This window comes from Gobio gobio (assembly GCF_949357685.1).
Source record: "Gobio gobio genome assembly, chromosome: 18".
NCBI classification, from domain to species: Eukaryota; Metazoa; Chordata; class Actinopteri; order Cypriniformes; family Gobionidae; genus Gobio; species Gobio gobio.
Genome location: NC_137111.1, coordinates 39,465,449 through 39,489,186, shown reverse-complemented (window position 1 = coordinate 39,489,186; position 23,738 = coordinate 39,465,449). Strand labels below are relative to the sequence as shown.

General features: G+C 38.5%; 1 protein-coding gene and 1 long non-coding RNA gene across 7 annotated transcripts in view; both read left to right on the top strand.

Moving 5' to 3' along the window:
* The window catches only part of LOC307142142, a 576,947-nt gene that overhangs the window by 228,537 nt on the left and 324,672 nt on the right, over positions 1-23,738 (top strand). The gene's annotated exons all lie outside the window — the stretch shown is intronic.
* Positions 1-23,738, top strand: part of dlg5a (discs, large homolog 5a) — an 87,947-nt gene that overhangs the window by 4,829 nt on the left and 59,380 nt on the right. For all 6 annotated transcript variants that reach the window (XR_013818430.1, XR_013818431.1, XR_013818432.1 and 3 more), the window contains exon 2: positions 23,581-23,649. Coding sequence is in view for 3 of the 6 variants with exons in the window: in XM_079842695.1 (XP_079698821.1) it covers positions 23,581-23,649 (69 nt within the window). In the remaining 3 variants the exon portion in view is untranslated. The remainder of the gene's footprint in view (positions 1-23,580; positions 23,650-23,738) is intronic.

Genomic DNA, 23,738 nt, shown 5'->3' with positions numbered 1-23,738 from the left:
TCACATTTCAAAATATATTCAAATAGACAGGTTATTTAAAATTATAGTAATATTTCCCAATCATACAGTTTTTCCTGTATTTTTGATCAAATACTTGATGTTAGATATTTAAAGGGGTGGTAAAACACATTCTTTTGAAGGCTTGATTGTGTTTGTGGGGTGCACTGTAACATGTGTTCATGCTTCGTTTTAAAAAAAAATTAAATATATTTTTCATATATTTGACCTTTATTCTACACTGCTCTGTCTCTCCTTGTAAAACGGTCTGATGGTTTCCGGGTTCTATGAAGCCAGTCCCTCAAAAATACGCAATGGGCTCAGATTGGTTAGCTGGCCCAGTGTGTTGTGATTCGCCAACCGCAGTGCACGTTTATCGGAAATGCCACGCCCCTTACCGGTAGACTGTGCTTTGGTCAGTATTAGAAACAATGGCGTCAATAAAACCACACCAATCTGAGCCCGAATCAGACCCAGAACATTTTAGTGAAGATAATCGAGCAGAACCTGTTCAACCTGTTCAGTCCTCAAGAGTAAAGACTGCGGATCTATAGTGATCGCTACTGAATGGCACTTTTGTATTTTTAGAACGATTATAGCCAAATATCTGTGGCAAGAACTATTAACCCAAAACGAACACTAAACATTGGCTTTACTAGTAGCCAAATCACACACAGAACCATGTTTAGCAAGCCTGTAGATAAATAATACATAAAAGCTCTAATCAAAGAATAATTTACACTAATGCCAAGTTCGCTGTTGAGATTTTAACGTTAGGTGTTTGTAACGTTAGGTGTTCGTCGGATAACGCTAAGTATGAATGAGCATTTAACAGACTGGTTTGCAGAACAGTGTTGTCATCTGTTTACTTCCTTGCTACAACCTATTACAGGAAAACACATCGATGAAAAATAAATCAGACTTACAGGTTGTGGCCCGTAAACAGCTTCTGTTTGTAAATCCAGCTTTCAGGACAAGCCGTGGTTAGGGCTGAACGATTAATTGCATTTGCGATAATATCGCGATATGATAAAACACGATTTCCTAACCGCAAAGGCTGCGATTACAGTCTGTGGTCACGTGACACGCGAGAGTAAAGTCTGCAGAAGAAGCAACTTGGCACGTTACACATGCCTGGCCTAAAAGGGGAAAAAACTGTTTGTGTTTGATCTATCTAATATTGTGTCGTTCATACTATAGGCTACAATAGAGGTGAGAGAAAAGATTCTTCTCCAATGATTCTGGATCGATTCTGAGCTTAGATTTTAACTGCAGGTGCGTGGTGGCGCTGCGTGTGTTTTAGAAACAGCCGTATTCTGATTGCTTCCATTATCTCTCTCTTTCTCTCTCTCTCTCACACATACACACACACACACGAACCATAAAATAATATTTCATAACGTCCGGAACGGTTGACGGCGCGAATCGCAATGACATTCGCAGGCTTCTTTGCATAGGATATGCGCTGTGAGAAACTTAGCTTTGATGTCACACTTACAGAGTGTGTTCTCGCCCGCCGGTATTTTCCTTACAAACGCTCAACGATCTTATATTTCAAAAGAGATCTGTGCATTAGTGTGAACGCAGGTCTCCCGCTGTCTATGATGATGTCATGATTAATAATCAAACAACAGTAAAGCTGAGAAAGAGAAAATCACTCACAGTTCAGACACTCTTAAATACTGAAAGCACTCTTTGTTCATTGCTTGTAATATGTGTTTTGTTCCTCTTTATGATTTACTAGCTTATGTTTTGCAGCTATATTAGTTTATATATTTAAAATTATTAACATGCAATTGTTTTAATTAAAATGTTATAATGTCCTAGTTATTTTAAAAAGCTTATAATTACATATATCATAATAAAAAACATTTTAAGTTTTTAATAAATTAATAAGATTAATTAATAAGGAAAAAGTTCAAGAATTGTTTTGGAATCGGATCGTGACTCCCAGAATCGGAATCAGATCGTGAAGTACTAATTAAAGATTTCCACCATTACTATACAATGATGTATTGTTGAATAATACAGAAGATAAAGAGTTAAAAAAATAATCGCATATTAAATCGCAATCGCAATATTGGTTAAAAAAATCGCAATTAGATTTTTTTCCAAAATCGTTCAGCCCTAGCCGTGGTGCAAATCCTGCATTGAACTTGCGAAAATTGTGGAAGTTTTCCTCCGTGAAATGTGCAGAGGGAGCCGCGAGCCCGTCGTGCATCCACGCACTGGCCGTGTTTGTCTCGCGCAGCTGACGTTGTGCGAATCCGGCATTGAACTCGCGAAGATTGTGGATGTTTTCCTCCGTGAAATGTGCAGCGGGAGGCACGCCCGTCGTGCATGATTCACACTGGCAGTGTTTGTCTCGCTGAACCGCTCATGAATTGCAACGGACGAATATTGTCCATTATGTCACATTTTCCAGTCTTCTCCTCCGACCCTGTCTGTCTCGTGCTTTATGATGGGCAGCATATATCTGAGACCTGTTCCCCTCTGTCTCAAACACATGCATATAACATGCTGTATGTTAAACGCCCATCCCCAGACCTGCAATCCGGATGAAAATAGTGTTTCGTCGGCCTTGCAGCAACACCACTCCTGCCTATACCACTATACCACAACAACAGCGATACAAAATGGCCTCACCCCCCCTTATTTAATATTCTCGGAGGAGGGGTTTATGTAAATATTGAGCCTGGTGATGTCACCAACCCTGGAGGAATGTCTGTAGTCCCTTCTGGCCGTTTGCTGTAGTCCTTAGAAATGGATTTCTTTAAAAGCAAATATCTCCCTTTGCTTTAAAGGTCCCATCGCAAATTTTCATTTTATTAGGTATTTCAATATTAATATGAGTTCCCCTAGCCTGAATATTGTCCCCAAGTGGATAGAAATGTTGATCGGTGTAAAACCGAGTTCTGGCTGTCTTTCTCTGCCTTTGAGAAAATGACAGGCCAGACAAGCCAATCCTGAAGTCTCCTGGTTTGACGTCCAAGCAGGAACGGTTACCTCCCTTTCCTCCGCCCAGAGAATCTGGCACACCCATGCAAACGCTCGAGAGATCAAGGCTTGTGAACGAGTGAATCCTGGCAGTTTCTCAGTGTTTGGATGTACAAGTGAAAACAGAAGTCTTTTTTCAGTTCCTTCTGATCTGTGATCAGTGATTTCTTATGTGTTGCTAATTATTTATTATTCGTGCACACGCTGCGGCTTCTCTCTCTCCCGACAGAACGGTGTTTTCGATCTTGTGAGTCAGTGTTTTTGTACGTCCTCGTCGCGTCTATCTGTTCTTAAATGTGCATACAGTCGGGAGTTTATGCTTAACATCGGCAGAGCCACATCTTTAGAGATAAACCTCACGCACGCCGAAGCTCGGCCTTCAACATCCCCGACCCCCAGTACTGCATCTGGCCCACAGCGGAGGCGCCAAACGCGGCGTGAGATTAAGCAGAAGGGGGGTAAGCGTGAGCGTATCCGGCTAGGCTAGCCAGCTTTCCCCACAATAAACTGGATTACATTCGATTACTGCTGTTGTGTCTTTGTTTGCGCTGTGTAAGTTACTCAATGCGCGTCACTGACGCTTTTCATATGATTGGAACATATCTAGAAATAATGCTTTAATCAAACTTACTAACTCGTTCATCTCGCTGTAATGGTACATTGCATGTGTTACAAAGTTGGTAGAATAATGATGAAGACGGACTCGGTGTGACTGGGACTCGTGTTTATTCAGAACTCTCAGATACAAACACAATAAACTCGCGCTGACAGACAGCGCTCTCACAACTCAGTAGTTACTATAAATAACTTTGTTAGCAATCGCTCCGTCTCAGTGATGTCCGGTTCGCGAACGAATCATTCTTTTGAATCGGTTCTTTTTAGTGAACCGAACCAGTTCACCAAATCGGACTGAATCGTTCTAAAGGGTTCGCGTCTCGAGTCAGCGCTGATCCATAATTTACTAAAGTTACTAATTTTCTGACATGAGTGACAGCCCGTCAGACTAGAAATAAACTAATAACCTGAAGTATATTCTAGTAACTACAACAGTTCACCCTGAACTGAGACATGCTGAGAGAACTGATGTGAAGTGAACTCAGGTCCATCCGTCTCTCTGGCAGCAGCTCGTGCGTCGTAGACCTCGTTAAACCACGCCCCCTCCGCTCATTTAAAATGCAAAGATGTCAGCCAATCACAACAGTGGGCGTTTTTTCTGAAGTCTCACAGCAGACACGCCTCTTGAAACAGGGCAGTCAGCCACAGGGCAAACAGCAGTATAGACAAAATGCCTTTTATTTCTAAATTATGACCTTTTATGATGTAAAAATCATACTAACAATATAAGTACACCTCAGGAAACACTGTAAAATAATAGAAAAATGGCATGCCATGGGACCTTTAAACTTTGAACGTTGTAACTTTGCAGATGTCGTTTATGCTCAAGCAGCAACATTACACGCTAGCTAAAGTTAGAATAGTGAAATCGTGGTTTACCACCCCTTTAATTGTGCATTTATTCTATTTTTACATATTGCTGTCATTTAACACTTGTATACCAATATATAGGTACTTCTGTTCTGTTATTTTCTAATGTATCACCATTAATAAAAAATGAAAATAAAAATTCTATTGTTCTAAAATTCTATTCTTCTATTATTCTCCTTCTTTGTAAGTTGCTTTTTGGTTAAAATAATCTGCTAAATGATTAAATGTAAATCCACTTAATTTGATCATAGTTTTAAATGTTAAATCTTTTTTAATTTTATTTAATATTTTTGACAGAATTGAATCTGTTTAAATTGGTTTCTACCAGGTGACAGAGGCACAAATTAAGTTTAGCTGAATGCACAACATAAACAACGTTTGGGAAGTGTTTTCTCCCTTTTAATATATTGGATTATATTATGGTTAATTGTATAATATTATTTACATTTTGGATTTGTTTTTCCCCCTTGCTGCCCACGACCTTATCACAACAGATCTGCGACCCACCCGTTGAGAGCCTCCGGTGTAGAGCATTACTGTCAGTTCTCACACACACACACACGCACGCACGCACACACACACCCTTTGTGCATGCTGGCACTGTCCCACCTGACTCTGTGCTTTTATTTGTGTACACCAACCACACACACCCACACACGTGTATAAGAAATCCATAAGAGAGTGGAGCTATTTCCTATTCCCAGTTGTGGTTATTCATCTCCAGATTAGCTTCCTTCCTCTGAAAATGCTATGTATCCTGTGTGGGGCTTATGCTGATTTGAGCTGAAAGGTATTTCAAAAGCATCATTTTCTTTAGTGCAGTGATTTAGTTCATATGATTATTACGTTTAGCCGTGTTAGTAAGAGCTAAAGATCAGCCTTGTCCCCCTGCAGGCTCCAAACAGCCTGAAATGACTCTGCCGTATGCATGGATGATGAGTTGCACTGATATCAACCTGCTCTGAAGTCATTCTCCCAAGCTGCCGCTGTTGGGCTTCAGCTCTTTTCATTGCCAGGTCTTCCTCTATAAACACACACACACACAGGCTCAGAGTCGTGGAGGAGGGGCTGGATCGGTTCAGAGGAGAGTATTGTAGCGGCAGCTCCAACTGTTCAGCACGCAGGCTAAAGGAACTGCAAACAGCATGTCTCTCCATGGAAGGACTCTCCTGTTCGCAGCCTCATAAATCAACCAACATAGGGAGACAAAAGATCAATGTTGCCGATCAATCTCTTTAACAGGACAGGGAAAGTGAGATTTATGTGCTGTAGATGATATTCGAATAGCCTTAGTGCACTGCAGGCTTGCACATTTCCATGAGCCGAAACGCATTGATTACTGTAAACGCATCCCTTATCATTTTGTTTGACTTGCATAATTTCAGAGATGTTTGATGTCATGGTTTCCAATCTGAAGTTATTGCTGTGACCTATAGGCCCCTCAGATAGGAGGAGACACTGCAGCTTTATGGTGCCATCCATTTCAAATGAGCACTTGGTAAACTAGGGCTAGGGCTTGTCCACAGCGGGCTAGCGGGCAACTCCTCCGTGCAGTCAAATGTAGGAGGCCAGTACAGAAACAACAGGCCTTTTGTTTTAAATGAACTGCCCCAAACTGCACCGTCAGCAGCTTGCACTGTTTACAGACCATGGGGGCTGTCCACTTGAATCCCAGTTGATCAGTGCAGCGGACAGGGAAAGTTACAGTGTGACAGTATATCAAAAAGAGGTCGTGAAATGCATTTTTTAAAAATGTATAATTTTCTCTGAGATGTCCACTTGTAATGTTATTAAAATGTTATCAAAAACATCCTAATTGAGAATAACTTTCAAACACTCAAAACTGGGAAGTAAATGCCCACTGCTATGATTGGGTAACAGTTTTGGAGATGGAAAAAAAGTTTTAACGTCCCCGCCATTACACACTTGGAATTGTTTTGAAAATTTCTGATGTTGAAAAATATCTTTACATAGTTGAAACATTTGCCAACAATGTGAAACATTTATGCTTATTACAAATGCTTTATAAGTCATGTTTATGGCAAATGAAATTCCAATCAATTGTCGCTCTGTAATTCTTATAGGCTATTCATCGTTCATCCCGTGAAAAACGTATGCATTGTCATTTGCAGTGTCGTTTTTTAAAATAAAATGAAACTTGTGTATTACTGATGAGAAAACAGAAGATCTCGCTCACTGAAGCTTTTATTCAGAATTACAGCGAATGGCTTTGATCAAAACAATAACAAAAGCAGCTTGCATCTCACTTATAATGCAGACACAATGCGGTGACGTGTGAAGCCATTTGCGCTTTTTGAGAGAGTGCGCGTGCTGTAGTGAAATTATCACGCTGTTTGTGGATTTGTCTCATAGAAATTTAGTATAATTATTATACCTATGCCGGACACAGATTGAGATGGGGATGCTGCACGTCATGTTATACCTCTCGTGGCAGGTGCGCGCCTTTGGCCCTGTCTCAAATGGCAAACTTCATGTGCACTTTTGTTCTTGTGGGCTTACAATGGCTGCTGCGTGCGTGTCCGTTAAGTCCATGTAGGGTGTCCCATTTGTCATGCAATCATTACAAGCGATTATCGGCCGATAGCGATTGGTAGCCTATCAATCGGAGCACCCCTAAACACGTGATGTTCTATTCACGTGTTTATATGTTCTCATTTCACTGATGGCGCAGGAGGTGGGAATGCATGTTGGTTGTGTTGCCATTGTTTTAGATTTTTCTGAGACAGTTCTTGCCGATTACATAGTCTTTAGTGAGCTTTCTTTGTATCGTCACTACAAAATACAAAATGGACCCAAACTTTTGATTTAAAATTGGGTGCATTTGTGATTTTTTTTTTTTTTTTGTCGGCCCGCCATTGTGCTCGTATTTCTTCTTCACTTTTCCGTTCATCTGATCATCTGCAATCTGGGAAGCGCCACCACAGGAAGTCTGGGGGTCCTGCCCTCCGGTAAGCCAAAGCGGTAAACAGCCACAATGTAGACATGAATTTAAATATTCATTAAAAAAAAAATATCCATACTTGGAGCCAGAGTATCGATAAGGTCCCGCGGCCGGAAATATCGCGATAAATCGGCATATCGATTTTTTTTTTGTCCCACCCCTATACAGTACCAGTCAAAAGTTTGGACACATCAGTGGGAGAGCGTGTCCAAACTTTTGACTCGTACTGTACTATATTATACACATTAAGAATATCGGCCGATATATCGATATCAGACTTTTTTACTCCCTAATATTGGTATCGGCACCAGCCCCCTAAAACCCATATCGGTCGGACTCTACCCGAGTCCGTCTAAAAAGGGTGATCTGTGGTACGGTTCATGTGAACTCCAGTACGGTTAGCTGCTGATATGAACATCGTACTAAATCATGGAAGGGAAACGCATTGATGACTCCTGCCTTCTTTGGAACATTTGCAGTACATTCGCGGCAGATAGACGCAAGTGCCATAATGTGCTGACGCTTTGAAAACAAAACCAAAATATATAAGTGAGGTGAGCAACACTATGCATTTTGCTGCCTTCTTCTGCGTTGTCGTTACCATACAACGGGTAAACAGCTGCTGCTTTGAAGATGCAATCGCCCTGCGGTTCACAATCAAATAATAAAATGTGAACACAATCCAGCGGGGGCATGGGAAGGAGGGAGCAATCGAACTTGGGTTCAGACCAGGCAACCAAGTGTAAAAGCACCCTCAGAAATGTGGTTTTGTGAATGAAGTTTTGAGTGTATTCTATAGACGTGCACTACTCATGACTTTGTGAAGCACAGCTCATGCCATGAAATATTAATACTGATGCCACTCTGATTCAAGGCCATCACTTCAGATCTAAGAAGTTTTTTTTTAGGATCCCTGCCTCTTAACGTCACACTCAAGGACAGGATCGCCTCTGTCTTTTATATTCTGCATGTCAGCTTCAGCTTTTATCCACCTCGCTAGATGAAACGCATTCGAGACCGCACTGCTTTTAGTCAATATTGCAGCTCTCATTTATTTTTGGATCTAGACAGATCTGTCTCTCTATCTGTCTTCAGCTTAACACATCATCGCTAAACGTGGCACAGAGCTATTTGATAAATCCAATATCCCTCCTGATAATGATGCGCTCGCACACATTTTCACATTGGCTTAAACAGTATTGATCGCAGCTCAATTTGTGGTGTGAACACTCACTAGCAGCGCCTGATCGTTTAATGGCAGCAGAACGCATGAATGATTGCTAACGCTGGAATTAAAGGAGACTAAATGATACTGTGTCAGCACCACATAGATGTGTGCTTGTCTCTGTGGCTTTAAAAGGACACAAGCCTCCTAGTTTCACTCAGATCTTCAAGTTTTTTTTTCTCCTTGAGAGGCAGAGCTATCAAGAAAGACCTCATTACCATTTTCAAGTGTTCCCAAGCTGCTTAATTGCAGAGGAACTGCGGAAGTGCCATGGTCTAGATGCTAGTTGTGAGGTAATGGAAATATACAGAGATGTGATAGTCTAATCTTGCCTTCAAGTCATATCCAAGTCAGTGAGCTTTTTGAATGTTTTGGACGGAAGTCTCTTATGCTCACCAAGGCTGCATTTATTTGATCAAAAATACAGTAAAAACTGTAATATTGTGAAATATTATTACAAGTTAAAATAACTATTTTCTATTGTAATATGATTTAAAATTTTATTTATTCCTGTGATGGCAAAGCTAAATTTTCAGCATCATAACTCAAGTCTTCAGTGTCACATGATCCTTCAGAAATCATTCTAATATGCTGATTTGCTGCTTAATGTTTTTGTGGAAATCATAATGATATTATTTTTCAGGATTCTTTGATAAATCGAAAGTTCAAAAGAACAGCATTTATTGGAAATTGAAGTCTTTTATACCAGTATTTCTTTACTGTCATTTTTGATGAATGTGATTCATCCTTGCTGAATCAAAGCATCCATTTCTTTCAAACAAAACATCTTACTGATCCCAAACTTTTGAACAATAGTGCAATGTATTAAAAGATGACAGTTTTGTTTGGAAATTAGGGTTGTGCATATTTTGTCTACTGCCGTCTCAATTTAGCTGCTTTGAGTTTTTTGTGACTGTTTCCTCTCCAGTCTTTCTCTGTGTGGCTGCACAAGAATAATAAATGCATAAACATAATTTACACACACAATGCGTATATTTTGTACTTCATTTTGTTGCATGAGCACTAAAAGGTTTTCTTTGTATCAGTAAGTGTAAAAAGAATGAAACAATCTTCGGACTAAAATCACTTGTATGTATATCACATTGTAATTACAACTTCCAGGCTCTTATGTACAATCTTCCCAGGAGGACTTGAGACGGCATGAGTCTTGCCTGTTAGTGTGAGCGGGAGTGATCAGACTGGGACATGGAGTTCGTTCTAGGAAGCACTACTGTGGGTATCGGAAAACGGGCCATGTGTCCCGTAGGGAGAGGCTATATAAGAGTAAGCCTGCATTATGTACCCGTCACTGCAACACAATCAGATATGGATTTTAAAGGGGACTTATTATGCCTCTTTTTTACAAGATGTAAAATACGTCTCTGATTTCACCAGACTGTGTATGTGAAGTTTTAGCTCAAAATACTCCACAGATCATTGTTTATAGCATGTTAAAATGTACACTTTTTGGGGGTGAGTAAAACGGGGGTGTGTGTCGCTTTAAATGCAAATGAGCTGGTGTTCCCGGCTCCCTATCAAGATGAGGACAATCACGCACTAAACATGTCAGAAACTCTCACTAGCAGTTCAGTTCGAACCGGAGTCGGACAATAATGCCTACTGAGCCAGACAGAATATATTCTGCAAGGAGATAGAGCAGGTATAGTTTAGTTAAATTACTGTTATAACTTATGTTGTCATCTTGTTTTTATTCACTTTTAGTACAACCCTGTTGTAGCGGACCCTGTCCGAATGATGTCCAAAACTTTACTGATGATTTTAATGAAGTTTATTGTACTTCACACAAAAGATGAAGTGTCTGTTTCTCTCCAAAAAATCACTGTAAAGGCCTATATCGCACGCTCTTATTGTCAGCGTTTTTCAGCACGTCTTGAGTGTTCACATCCAATTGATTTTCCAGAGTGAATGCGCAAATTCAGTACATGGCGCTCCCGGTACACAAGGTGGTGCTGCGGCACTTTACGCTTCTGACACTCGGTTGTCACGCAAAAGAAGAAGAGAGACAATATTTACGTGTTTGCCCTAACCATTCACATACTTTTTGCTAACTGGCAAGCAGCATTAGCTGCTCATCTTCTTTGTCTGCTTACTTCTTCTTTGTCGTATCAATGTGTGCTCGGCAAGACCGCTTTGTGCTTTAGCGCCACCAAGTTGTGTTTTACTGTAACTTCAGCAGCTCCAGGCATGTGAACTAAAGCGCCGATCTCGTTCGCTCTACTTCCTGTTCTCTGCAAAACTGCATTTTCTGGAGAGCGTGTGGCGGCGCTTTACATAGCTGCGGCCCGGAGGCTTGCTCCAAGCAAATTTTGTTGCATTGTACTTGTACATGTGCAATGACAATAAACTATCTATCTATTGGTCGGCCAGTTTTTAACACACCGCGTCAAAACTAAAAAAAGAACACAAAGCGTTTTTTTAATGACGCTTTTACGCCTGGCGTTTTTCGCATCGGTGTGCACACTCAAATTGGCGGCCTTTGTTTAGTCACGAGGTGTTAAACGTCGGCGATAAACTCGTGAAAAACGCCCCGGTGTGAACAGCCCTTAAGAGCTGAATAAATCAGTACAAGAAGTGCGCATTAAAGTCTTATCCATAAACGCTCTCTCTCTGCCTTGCCTTATCAACATACAAGAATTACAAAATACTCAACTAACAGTAAACAAAAACCTTATGCCTTTTCGGGGGGTGCTTAATAAACTGGTAGACTATATATCTATAAAACAAATATATTTATCTATAAAACAAAATAAAGTGTGTGCTCTCCCTTTCATTACTGCCATAACCAGTATCGCTTATAGTAGCGCATTCCCTTAAAAAATAAAACGGCGGCTTCATTGGCTCTGATGTCGGGAGATGTTCACTCTACATGCAGTTTATAGGAGACGTTTACTAGCCGTGGTCTTTAATTAACATTAACATTAATTTGTGTGCAGCCTACATTACAATAACTGTCCTGGTTGAAGTGCAGGATTAATGCAATTGGTCGAAATGGTGTTGTTTTGAGCAAATTAATTGCATTCCCGCTGAAAATCAACAAGTGTTCTAGAGCGAAAATGTTGCCTATAAATAATGTTGCGCACCTTCTTATCAAACCCGCCACAGCAGTGATCAACCTCTCCTCCATTTTGCTTGGGAACTAATGTGGTCGGAACCAAAGTTTACTGGACTGCGTTCGCTGGAATCATCATTCCGATTGGTTGCTGCCGAACCGTGTCATAGCTCATTACCAAAAAGTTGAGCTGATTTCAACTCTCCTCGACGCCCAAATTGTCCAAGACGTGCTGCTCTCGCCGGAGCTCGCCGCCGGCTCCCATTGAAAATTAATGACTTCCGGCCACTTTGATGCTCTCGCCGGCGGCAGTGTGAACGCACAGTTACATCCAACAACAAAAAACCTGAGTAGCTTACGAGATATTCTTGTGGCTACAGCTGCTCCGGCCTGGAGAAAATGGCAGACAGTGTATATCTCGCTTGGGGCTAATATGCCAGAGTCTGTCAGCAGTTGTGGGCGGGGCCTGTACAAAGTGACGTCACTTTGCCCAGAATCTACGAACGGCTTGTTTTGAGACACTGATTATGCTTTATGGGGATTGAAAAAAAGGACTGGGTGGATTTTTAATCATTATAGGGTGGTTGTGTACACACACTGCCAACACACATTTATGTTCAAGCACCATGTCAAAGTGAATTTTGCATAATAAGTCCCCTTTTAAGGACTTTTTTTTTAGACTGTGAAATGTTAAGGTAAAAGAAAGAATGAATATGAAAATGAAGCGTGCACATTTTTCTTCAGTAGTTTTTCTTTTCTAATTTTAGTTTTTTTGAAACTTTTCTCTGATGGCTGCCTGAGAGGATTTTAGTGTTCTGTCAGCACTGTAATCTTCACTCTCACACATAAGTGTGTTTCTAAATTCATCCCTTTTAAAGCACCGCCGCTGCAGTCATCAGAACAATGCTTTTGTAACACATTCACCATCTTCAACAATGAATTTTTAAGACAGTTACTTTCAGACTTTAGATCATCTGCTTTGAGCAATGTTCCTGATATATGCATAATCTACATGCCTCTGTTTTTTTGTTAGGACTGTGATGGTTAAAAAAGATAGAGATATTTTGCTTATATTTGTAGTTACATTTATTGCTAGACAATTTTATCCAAAGAAACTTGCATTGCATTCAAATACATTTCATCAGGACATGCATTTTCTAAGAATCCAACTTAGGATTCTAGGATTCAGTTTGCTATATAAATTAAATTAATACAGATTATTAAATTAACCTAATGATACAGGGCTTCCTGAATATTAACTCGCTGACTAGTCCTTCTGAAAACTATAGTCATCAACTAGTCAGTTATACACTTCTGTTCAAAAGTTTGGGGACCAGGGTAGGGTTGGGTACCGTTCACGTACCTGAAATTCAGTACCAGTTCCCAACGGTACCTTTTTTCGGTACTTTATGAAAATGTACATCAATAACTGTAAAAAAACTGTAAGTCATTTATAGAAGTGTTATTGGCATTATGCTAGAGCTGCCTTGGTCGCTGTCTGCCATTGTCTGTGATGTTTGTTTATTGTAATATTTATCAGCCTAATAGCTACTTAATGAATTCAATTCATAAAAACCATATACTTTTTTTATTTTTTCAATTTCATTTCTATGAAAAGATTTCCCACAAATTCTGAGTTGTGTATTTTCTGGTAATCAAATGAAGACATAAAACATTAATTCAATGTATCTTTTAATTAAACTTTTTGTCAAACAAAGTGCTGCACAACTGAGCTTTATACTGTTAAAAATAAAACATGAAAGAAAAAATAAAGTTTTGATCATTTATTATTATTACATTAGTGTTAGTATTATTATTACATTGAGACATCTAAATTCTACTGTACAACAGTAATATATTTGTCAAGGTAAACCAAACTTTTATTTTGGCGGGTTGCCATGAAGACCTTTGAGTTTCTGTGTGTTTATGATATATGATGGTAGTTTTTCTCAAATTAAACAGTTAAATGCTCATAAAGTGACTCTCGGTGGCTCTGGAGATGGCGTTCATGCATTCATGTCCTCATATGAGCTTGCAGAGATGGAAACATGCGACCGTCACGCTGCGATTGTGTGTGTGTGTGTGTGTGTGTGTGTGTGAGGTAAATTAAACCGTTCACCTGCGCTATTCATTCACACAGAGACACGCAGGATCTGTGTTTAAATAGTTTTTTTGCAGTTTAATATTTACAGAAATTAGTCTATATCACCAGATGCCTTCTCAGGTACCAAAATTTGGTACTGATTGATATCATGTGAATCAGCCCCGCTTCCAGAATAAAATCACTGACGGTGCTTCTGAAATTGCTGGGGGTGCTCTAGTAATGCAGATAGGCTAAGCAACGGCTCCACCATAGCAGTGTACAGTGAGAAATGTATTATTATTTATTTACAAGTCATTTATCAATAATTGGAATTTCAAAAAGATTTTGCTACAAAATGTCTATTAATCTATTAGTCTGCCTTTACATTGCTTTAATGCCTTACTAGTATTGTAACATGTCATCTTCCTGAGAACCAGAAAAAAAGGTTTTGTGAATTTAGATTTTTTTTTTGTTTGGAGCATAAAAAAACGTATTTTTCATTATTCCTATGTTATAGGCTATGCTATATCCTCTGCTCTGTAGACGACACCAGAACTTTATTGAGAAAATTAAAAGACATGAATAGACAAACAATGGGATTTTTTTTTTGTCATTCACTATCCAAACTTTGTATAAAGATGATTCTCAATGTTATGAATAATTTGATATACCATTTTACTTTATGCAATATGTGTAAACACGGCCATAAATGCCATTCCCATTCTATAGGCAATGCATCTATACACTGTATCTAATTTGCATATTAATGTGTTGTAATGTAAAAAGACATGTACTAATATTTTCATAAGAATATCCAGACTTAAAACTGTGTAGGTTGTCAGAGAAATTCGCTAAATGATGTCCTCTACAGAGGCAAAACCTCTAATCTGGGTCTCAGGAGGATATTTCGGTCTCGTGCAGAGTGGCATTTATATTTAGATGTCACTTCCGAAACTTTTTTGCATGCAATTGGCCGTCGGTCCTCTAAGCAATAGTAGTTTATTCAATGAATGACTGTAGCCTCGAAAGTGAGCCAAGATCGATATGATAACTAAAATGCTGTTGCTTTGTCAATTCATCGCGATCTCACAAAGTTCCTTTATAGAAATGAAGTCGTCTCGTCAACAATAAATCTCTTACTTACATCGTGTCTTGACTTTGTTTGTCAGAGAGGTTTCGCAAGCCTTCATTAACTCAGCACTGAATAAAAAACTCAGTTTTTTTCCGATTCTGATCGCGTTCGAGAGATCAACGACTATATGTGATTGGCTGCATTACTCACCGCTGCAAAAACACGCTGAAAATAGATGCATTTGACGCTCTCCAGAAATCGAACACAAATGTGCAAATCTGCCAAATCTGTTTCGCCAGTATATTATTACAGTATCAACTGAGGGTGCTTTTGAGCACCCCCGTAGAACCTGGCCTGATGTGAATCGGTACTCGATAGTGCTGACGTAATTCGCTCGGTGCCCTTAAAAGTACAGAGTTCGGTACCCAACCCTAGACCAGGGTTTCTGAAGACTGGAGTAATGAGGCTATAAATTGCTCTAAAGTTTGCTTTGACAAATCTCTGTAAGATGTGCTGAAAGAAGCAGAACTTTCCCACAACCCACAAAGGTTGCCTGTGGTTGGAGTGACATGTGAAGTGATGAGATGCAGGGTGGTGATGGTGTTGGCAGCCCAGATTCTTAACGCTACGCTGAGACCAGCGCTTCTAGTAGGCGTGACCGAGAACTGGAGTTACTGAGATCACAATCTTGCTCTATTACTGCGCTGCCATTGAGATGAGTGCTGAACTTACTCCAGGGGCTCTTTTCGTGCTGTTAGTGTGCTTGGAGGGATAAAAAGCCCCCACCAAATGCCAAGTAATATCAGATGCAGCACTTGTAGTGGTAAAATTAGATTTTTGATTCCTCCGTTTCAGTGCTTTATGTGTTCACGAGAAGTCCCGCGGTTATTCAGTCATTGTATTGAATGAGTGTTGGGTTACCTCTGATCCCCTACGATTTTTTCACAGGCTTGTCAAAAGTGGGAATATCCCTGTATCTGTGTGTGACAACACCTGATACATGAGAGTCCAGTTCTTTTGTCTGCTAATGTCTTTCTCCTCACTGCACATTATTACCAGACCGACTGTATACACTGCCATGTCACATGACAGACTCTGAGCCCTGATTGGCTGCTTCCTCTGAACCTTGCCCTCAGTACCACAGCCTTGCCATGCGGCCTCATGTAAAAGTGACTGAACAAAGGCTGTGTGATGTGATGTGTCTTTTCCTGGGGCACATTGCTCTCTGTCTCTCAGCCTGTGCTGGGGCGACTCCAGATTTAATCAAACAGCTCCTGCAGCAGAAGCAGGAGCACAGCCAAAGTCGGCTGATTTAGACCGCTGAAATGTGGGTAAACAGAATCATTTATCAGCCTCATTCTGACGCCCTCTTTGCCGGCCCAGTATCATGAATAGGACAAACCACTCAAACTCGAGTTAATGTAGCTTGGTAGTGGCAGCTAGCTGTTGCACATCACTTTTACAATACCCTAGCATAGTGGTGTCAGTTTTTGCACATTTTCTTCAGAAATGATTTTTAAATTCTTAAGACTTCATTTTTACCTATACAGTGTTTGACAGCCATATTTGGTCAATAACACATAAACAATCTTTTAAAAACCTAGTTTATAACAGTTCTTAGAAATGTATTCTTTGTGTGTATATATTAGGGCTGTCAAAAGATTAATCGCATCCAAAATAAAAGTTTGTGTTTACATAATATGTGTGTGTACTCTGTTAATTATTATTTATATATAACTACACACATTCATGTATATATTTAAGAAATATTTGCATGTATATACTGTATATAAATTTATATAATCTATAATATATATAAATATAAATGTTTTATAGATAAAAATATTTTTTTCTTAAATATATACATGCTTGTGTGTGTATTTATATATAAATAATAATTAACAGAGTACACACACATATATTATGTAAACACAAACTTTTTTTTGGATGCGATTAATCGCGATTAATCTTTTGACAGCCCTAGTATATATACAAATATATAAGTGTCTTTTATATTATTATCATAATATTAACATGTATTTATTGCAAAATTGACCATATTGCCCATATGTTTCCAAATTGTTACATTAGAATATATACACACACTACCAGTCAAAAATTTGGAATCATTAAGATTTTTTTAAATGTTTTTAAAGAAGTATCTTCTGCTCTCCAAGGCTGCATTTATGTTATTAAGAAATACAAAAAAAGCTGTAATATTGTGAAATATTATTAAAATGTAAAATAACTATTTTCTATTTGAATATATTTTAAAATATAATTTATTCCTGTAATGCAAAGCTGAATTTTGAGCATCATTACTCCAGTCTTCAGTGTCACATGATCCTTCAGAAATCATTCTAATATGCTGATTTTCTGCTCAAGAAAAATGTATGATTATTATCAATGTTGAAAGCAGTTTTTCTAAGGATTCTTTGATGAATAGGAAGTTCAAAAGAACAGTATTTATCTGAAATAGAAAGCCTTTGTAACATTTTACTACCGTTCAAAAGTTTTGGGTCTGTAATTTTTTTTCATACATTTATTCAGCAAGGATGCATTAAATTAATCAAGTGACAGTATAGACATTTATAATGTTGCATTTATAAAGCTTTATATTTCAGATAAATGTTGTTCTTTTGAACTTTCTATTCATTAAATAATCCTGAAAAATAATTGTACACAACTGTTTTCAACATTGATAATAATAATAATAATAATAAATGTTTCTTGAGCAGCAAATCGGCATATTAGAATGATTTCTGAAGTGATGTGACTCTAAAGACTGGAGGAATGATACTGAAAATTCAGCTTTGAATCACAGAAATAAATTGCATTTTTGATCAAACAAAAATGCAGCCTTGGTGAGCAGAAGAGACTACTTTCAAGACCATTACTTTTCCAATCCAAACTTGTGTGTGTGTGTGTGTGTGTGTGTGTGTGTGTGTGTATATATCTGTTCCTCCATTTAAAGTCCATTCTTCGCAAACTTAAAAGATCCCCAAAAAAAACCCAAAGGCATCGTAAAAATAACTAATGGAGTTTCTAATCCAAGTCTTCTGAAGAGACACGATGGATATACATGATGAACAGATTTACGACACATATACTGTAGTAAACACGGACATTCAACAATATATATATTCGACTATATAAAATGTTGAATATATTGTACAAGAATGCAATGGGGGAATATTTGTGGGTCCTGATAATAATACACTAATAATAATATTTTATAAATAATAAAAAAACTTTTTTTTTCTTAAAACCCTCTTCTCCCTGAATCACGTCATGCATGTGGATGTTACTTTGACACGTACCACCTACCTAAGCATTGTTGCAGACCATGTACACCTTTTCATGGAAACGGTATTCCCTGGCGGCTGTGGTCTCTTTTAACAGGATAATGTGCCCTGCCACAAAGCAAAAATGGTTCAGGAATGGTTTGAGGAGCACAACAACGAGTTTGAGGTGTCGACTTAGCCTCCAAATTCCCCAGATCTCAATCCAATCGAGCATCTGTGGGATGTGCTGAACAAACAAGTCCGATCCATGGAGGCTCCACCTCACAATTTACAGGACTTAAAGGATCTGCTGCTAACATCTCTGTGCCAGATACCACAGGACACCTTGAGGGGTCTAGTGGAGTCCATGCCTCGACGGGTCAGGGCTGTTTTGGCAGCAAAAGGGGGACCAACACAATATTAGGACATAATGTTATGCCTGATCGGTGTAGGTATATATACATGTATGCACACACATACATGTAAGCACCACATGACATTAATTCAGCTGCAATATGTTAATACTGTGTTGCAAAAACTGCTTCATTGACTATAATCTGCTGACCCCCCCCCCCCCCCCCCATATTTTTTCAGAATTTTTGTTATTGTTTGCATTTATTGCTACTACTAGTGAATATAAATTTTATATTAATAAAAGCAACCTCCATAAAACCAAACAAATTGTCACAATGTTCATTTATACACTAATCCATAAGTTCTTTTTTCAAATGTTAATGAATCGGCTTTGTGTGTATGTGTGAAGATTTGCGGGAGGTTATGAAATGGTGGTTGTCACTGGTTTATAACTGAACTGTGTGTGAAGTGAATGTAACCATATTTGGCGCTCTAAATCAGACAACCGTATTCTGCTGCTGTGTAAAATGTAGCCTATGAGACACTGTTTGAATAGATTCTCATCATGGTGTAATACGATCTTGTGACTCAAGATCAACCTCATACAAACAGATTCTGCTCTTTGAGTTCATCCATTATTAAGCTTCAGCCTTCAGCTTTTGGTTCATTTTTCAGGAAGACACTCAGAGCGTGTTCACTCTCTGCCTGTGGATTCTCTTTTTGGCCATATAGCAGGATTTAAAATTCAGCTGAATTTATCATAGCAGCACATGTCATGCCGCATTTGTGATTGTTGCTGGGGGGTTGTTGGGGGGTTTGATCGTCTACTTGCCTGAAACAACTGTTGGTCCAAGTGTGTGCAGAGCAGGAAACAAACAAACACAAAGGATGCCCAGGGCAAAGCATGCCATCTCTGACCTACATAATGCACGAGGACAGGGAAAGGGCTTGCTGCTATTGTTTTGAAATCTGTCCAACATGAACTTTGCCAAATGTGTCTCTGTTCAGATTCAAACGATTATTATTGATATTTCCAGTAATTCTATATTATATTCATTTGTTTTGAATGATGTACGATTAAAGAGTAAAACTTCACATCAGTTGCTACTTCTACATGGACACTTTAAGAAGAAAGGCACGTGGTCTATTTTTAATGGGCCGCATCCAAGTCGCACAGTTCATTTTCAAAAGCCAGTGTTTTCCTCTTGATCACAGGCACTGTATGTGAAATATAGATACAAGATAATTGAAGATGTATTTTAAAAACACAGCTACAAATCTTTTATCATTGTCGTTCATAACTGGACTTTTAAGTGTATTTGCTTTTAGGTAGGACATGGCAATAAACACAACAATCAAACCGGACAAAACAACCATTTAGCCAACGTAACCATGGTGGAACCCAAAAAGTCTGACAAGCCAGACCCATATCAAGATGTTGGGTCTGGGAACACATCATTGGCAGGGCTCAATCCGAGGGGCAGGATAAACGGTTGTCTTTCAAATTCCCTCGGCACGCAATAGGATAGCACTACAACCAACCAGAGCGCTGTAAGTGGTGAGACAACAATCACAAGCGGGAGTCCCATACGTTTTCCTAGCAGTGGAGCTAGTTGATAGATTAAACTTTTGCCGTATCCGGTCGGCAAAACTCCTAACACGTCTTCCTTTTTTAAGAATGACTTCAGTGCCGTTCTTTGTTAGCAGGGAATTCACGCAGAACCGTCGCAACTCTGACGTCATTATGTTAAGCCCGCCCACCGACTCTATACACGATGTGATTGGCCTGACTAGAGTTTGTTTCTTCAAGCTCGCAAGCCAACGGAGAGTTGCTAGACGATCCTGGCTGCAAATTAACATTAGTTACCGCTAGGGTGCGTCTAGATTTTCTAGGCTACCAAAACCCAAGATAAAACACATAAAATCACATGGTCTCACGAATCCAGTCGCTTCTTTTCTGAAATGCTCCTGGTGTGAGTTGGCACCGCGTGGAGGACGGAACAAAACCTCATCGGAGCTGTAATGCGGCGCAGACATGTGCAGTGTAAATAAGAGGTTAGAATGACACGACAGTCATTTATGACTATATTCAACAACAACAGCTCGTTATATACGTCATTTGTACGGCATTGTTTTCATTATGATCAAGTGTTCACATGTCCTATCGAACGGATCAGAGAAGGTTTAAACCACCCCTTGCAGTCTGAATGAAATTTAAATCGGATTTGGCCAATTCATTCCGATTGACGTGGTTACAGGTCAAAATTTATAATATTTACATTAGGGCTTATCATCCCAGTCCTTATGTAAATGCAGATTGTGTCATTTTTGTATTGATTATGTACTGTTTGTTTCACACAGAAAGAATGCTATGCTCAATATCTGTTGCTTTTTATATGGTCAAACAATACGTTTTTACTATCTTATTGCATGTTCCCATGTCTTTAAAAACATAATTTGATGTTTCCAGATATTTAGGAAACATAAGTTCACGTTTCTCTGAAAAACAATGCTACAGTTAGTTATTCTGCTTTGAAATGTGCGTTCCGTGTCTGAATGTCTGTTTTTGTTTTGGTCTGTGCGATAACACTCATTGCCAATTTACCCAAGAGTATTTCGCCACCACAGGTAGCCAGTTGGTAAAAACACAGCGTAACGCTGCCATGGAAGCAGCAAACAAACTGGGTCAGAGATTGCAGATTCTACCCGACCTAAAAAGCCTCAGCACCCATCTAAAAATCTCTATGAACGGGAGCATATATTAAAACACGATATCACCTCATCATAAATTAAGTCTCCTCGCCCTCCATTGTCAATTGGGCTCGCTCCTGTTGCAATGTCATTCTTACATACAATACCTTTAATCAATATGTAACGCCTTGCTCCACCTCTGAAACTGCTTTCCTTTCAATCTAATGACATGAATATTTTTAACGTTGACAAACTAACTGTCAACTTATGGTAATCGCTGCAATACAATAGTTTATCATAATCACACATTATTCAGCATGGTTTTGTTGATTTCACAAGCTTGGTGTAGCCATCAAAGAATTTTTTGCTAATTTGCATTGATTGAAAATAGGCCAGTTTATGTGCCAGACTTTCCCTTAGGCCTTTTAAGTGATGTCTGTTCCCTATAGCCATTGAATAATTAATGCATTAAGTTAGTGCAGCTCCATGTGTTCATGTGAGTGTATCTCCATCCATCCTCTCACTGCAAAGTACCTTTTGTTTGGAGTGCATTAAAACCAGGGTGTCTATTTCTGAAGCCTACTCCCTGTACAGGACTCGCAGGACTTGGTCTGCTTTCAGACGTTATACAATATCTATTTATTCCATCTGCCTTTCACCCCACCAAAAAAAACCTTGCAACTTGCACTTGCTCTCAAATCATTGCTACCCTGAAGTTATTTCAGGCTACGGAAGGCATTGAAGTCTGCTGCCGAAGTTGCTCTTCAAAAGCAGAATTGTGTCTCGGATGATGTGATGAGAGTGAAGGATCTTCTGCGGGCCGGATTTGGGTGAGAGTGTGTGGACAGTGGAGTCAGGCCTGCTGCTACTGGAGGCCTGTGATAATGAACCGTGTCCTTGTCACCACACGCTCTGCTCATTAAGAGGAGGAGCCCTGCAGTGAAGGAGCTGCAAACATACTGAAAGATTCAATTATCCATTTCATTATTATTCATATTTGCTTGTATATACTCAGGTGTTTTTCGCAGCAACGCACATTGGAATACTCCTGTTTTCCCATAGGGTCTGTACTAGTTGAAGGGATTTTGTTGTGTAGTGTTTTTTTTAATGTCTTTGTTTGTTTTGTGTGATAATTTCAAGCCTTTAATTTCCCAAGTTTGCTGGAATTTCTATAAATGTCAGACATTGACTGATGTTGTTTACACACAATACTGATCATTCTTATTTATTTGATTAGCAGAATTATATTATTTAATGATTATTATTATTGATTTTTTTTAAATGGTTATTTTAAAACCATTCATTTAAAAAAAATAATAATAATAATAATTTTTTTACACAAAAAATCAGCACTTACACGGCAAAACATTCATTATGGATATTTTAATTCTAAATATATGATATTTTATAATGATGATAATATATTTATAATATTAATGCTACATAATGATTTTTATTAATATAATTTTATATAATAATAATTCTCATAAAATAATAAAATGAATCATCATTTTGAAGTATTAAATATAAATGTTATTTATATATATATATATATATATATGTACATACATGTGTGTGTGTATGTGTGTATATATATATATATATATATATATATATATATATATATATATATACAGCCATTTATATTATTATTATTATTATTATTAACAATAATAGAAACAAATTTAATGTGTGTGTGTCTGTATATTCTTATATCTATTTATATTGTCTGTGTGTATATTACATACACACATTTATTCAGTAATTTTGTGTGTAGGTATATAATTTGTATATATAAATATCGATTTAATAATCTTTATACACACATATTATGTAAACTTACTTTTATGTTAGATGCGATTAATAACAAATAATAACAATACTTTTAAATAACAATAGTAATAATAATATCACCTAAACATGTTACAATTATATTAATTTAATTTAATTGAACAAGTAAGATTGTTTTTTGTCATTACATTCACCCAGTCTTGTTTTGCAATCGAAATGCTTGCGTATTTAATTTCTTCTTTGTTTTGAGCTAAAACAAAGTCTTCTAAAACTGTTAGGCTGTGTGTTGGTCACCTTTAGAATGAATGAAGTAAAACTGCTAATAATTTATGCACTTAAAATAATAGACCCTGTGTTGATGATGATTTGAAGTGTGAAAACTGATAATAAAAATCTCTCTAACTGACATATCTAATAAATGTTCAGGTGTGATAATGTAGAAAGAGTTGCGGATGAGTTATTCTGTATTTTCTAAAGTGCTACCTTTCTGCCAGCATTGAGCATTTTGTTAATTAAAGAGCTGTAATAGTCAGCGTTGAGTTATTAATCGTGTTTTCTCTCCTCCACAGGGTCCACCTACAGCGTCCTGTCCACAATGCCATCAGACTCTGAGAGCAGCAGCTCCCTCAGCAGTGTCGGTATGTCAGAGTTTCGTCTCCCACCCTTGACACCTTGCACACATTGTCATCATGCCTTGCTTGCATGTGGGTGTGTATGATGCTATTGT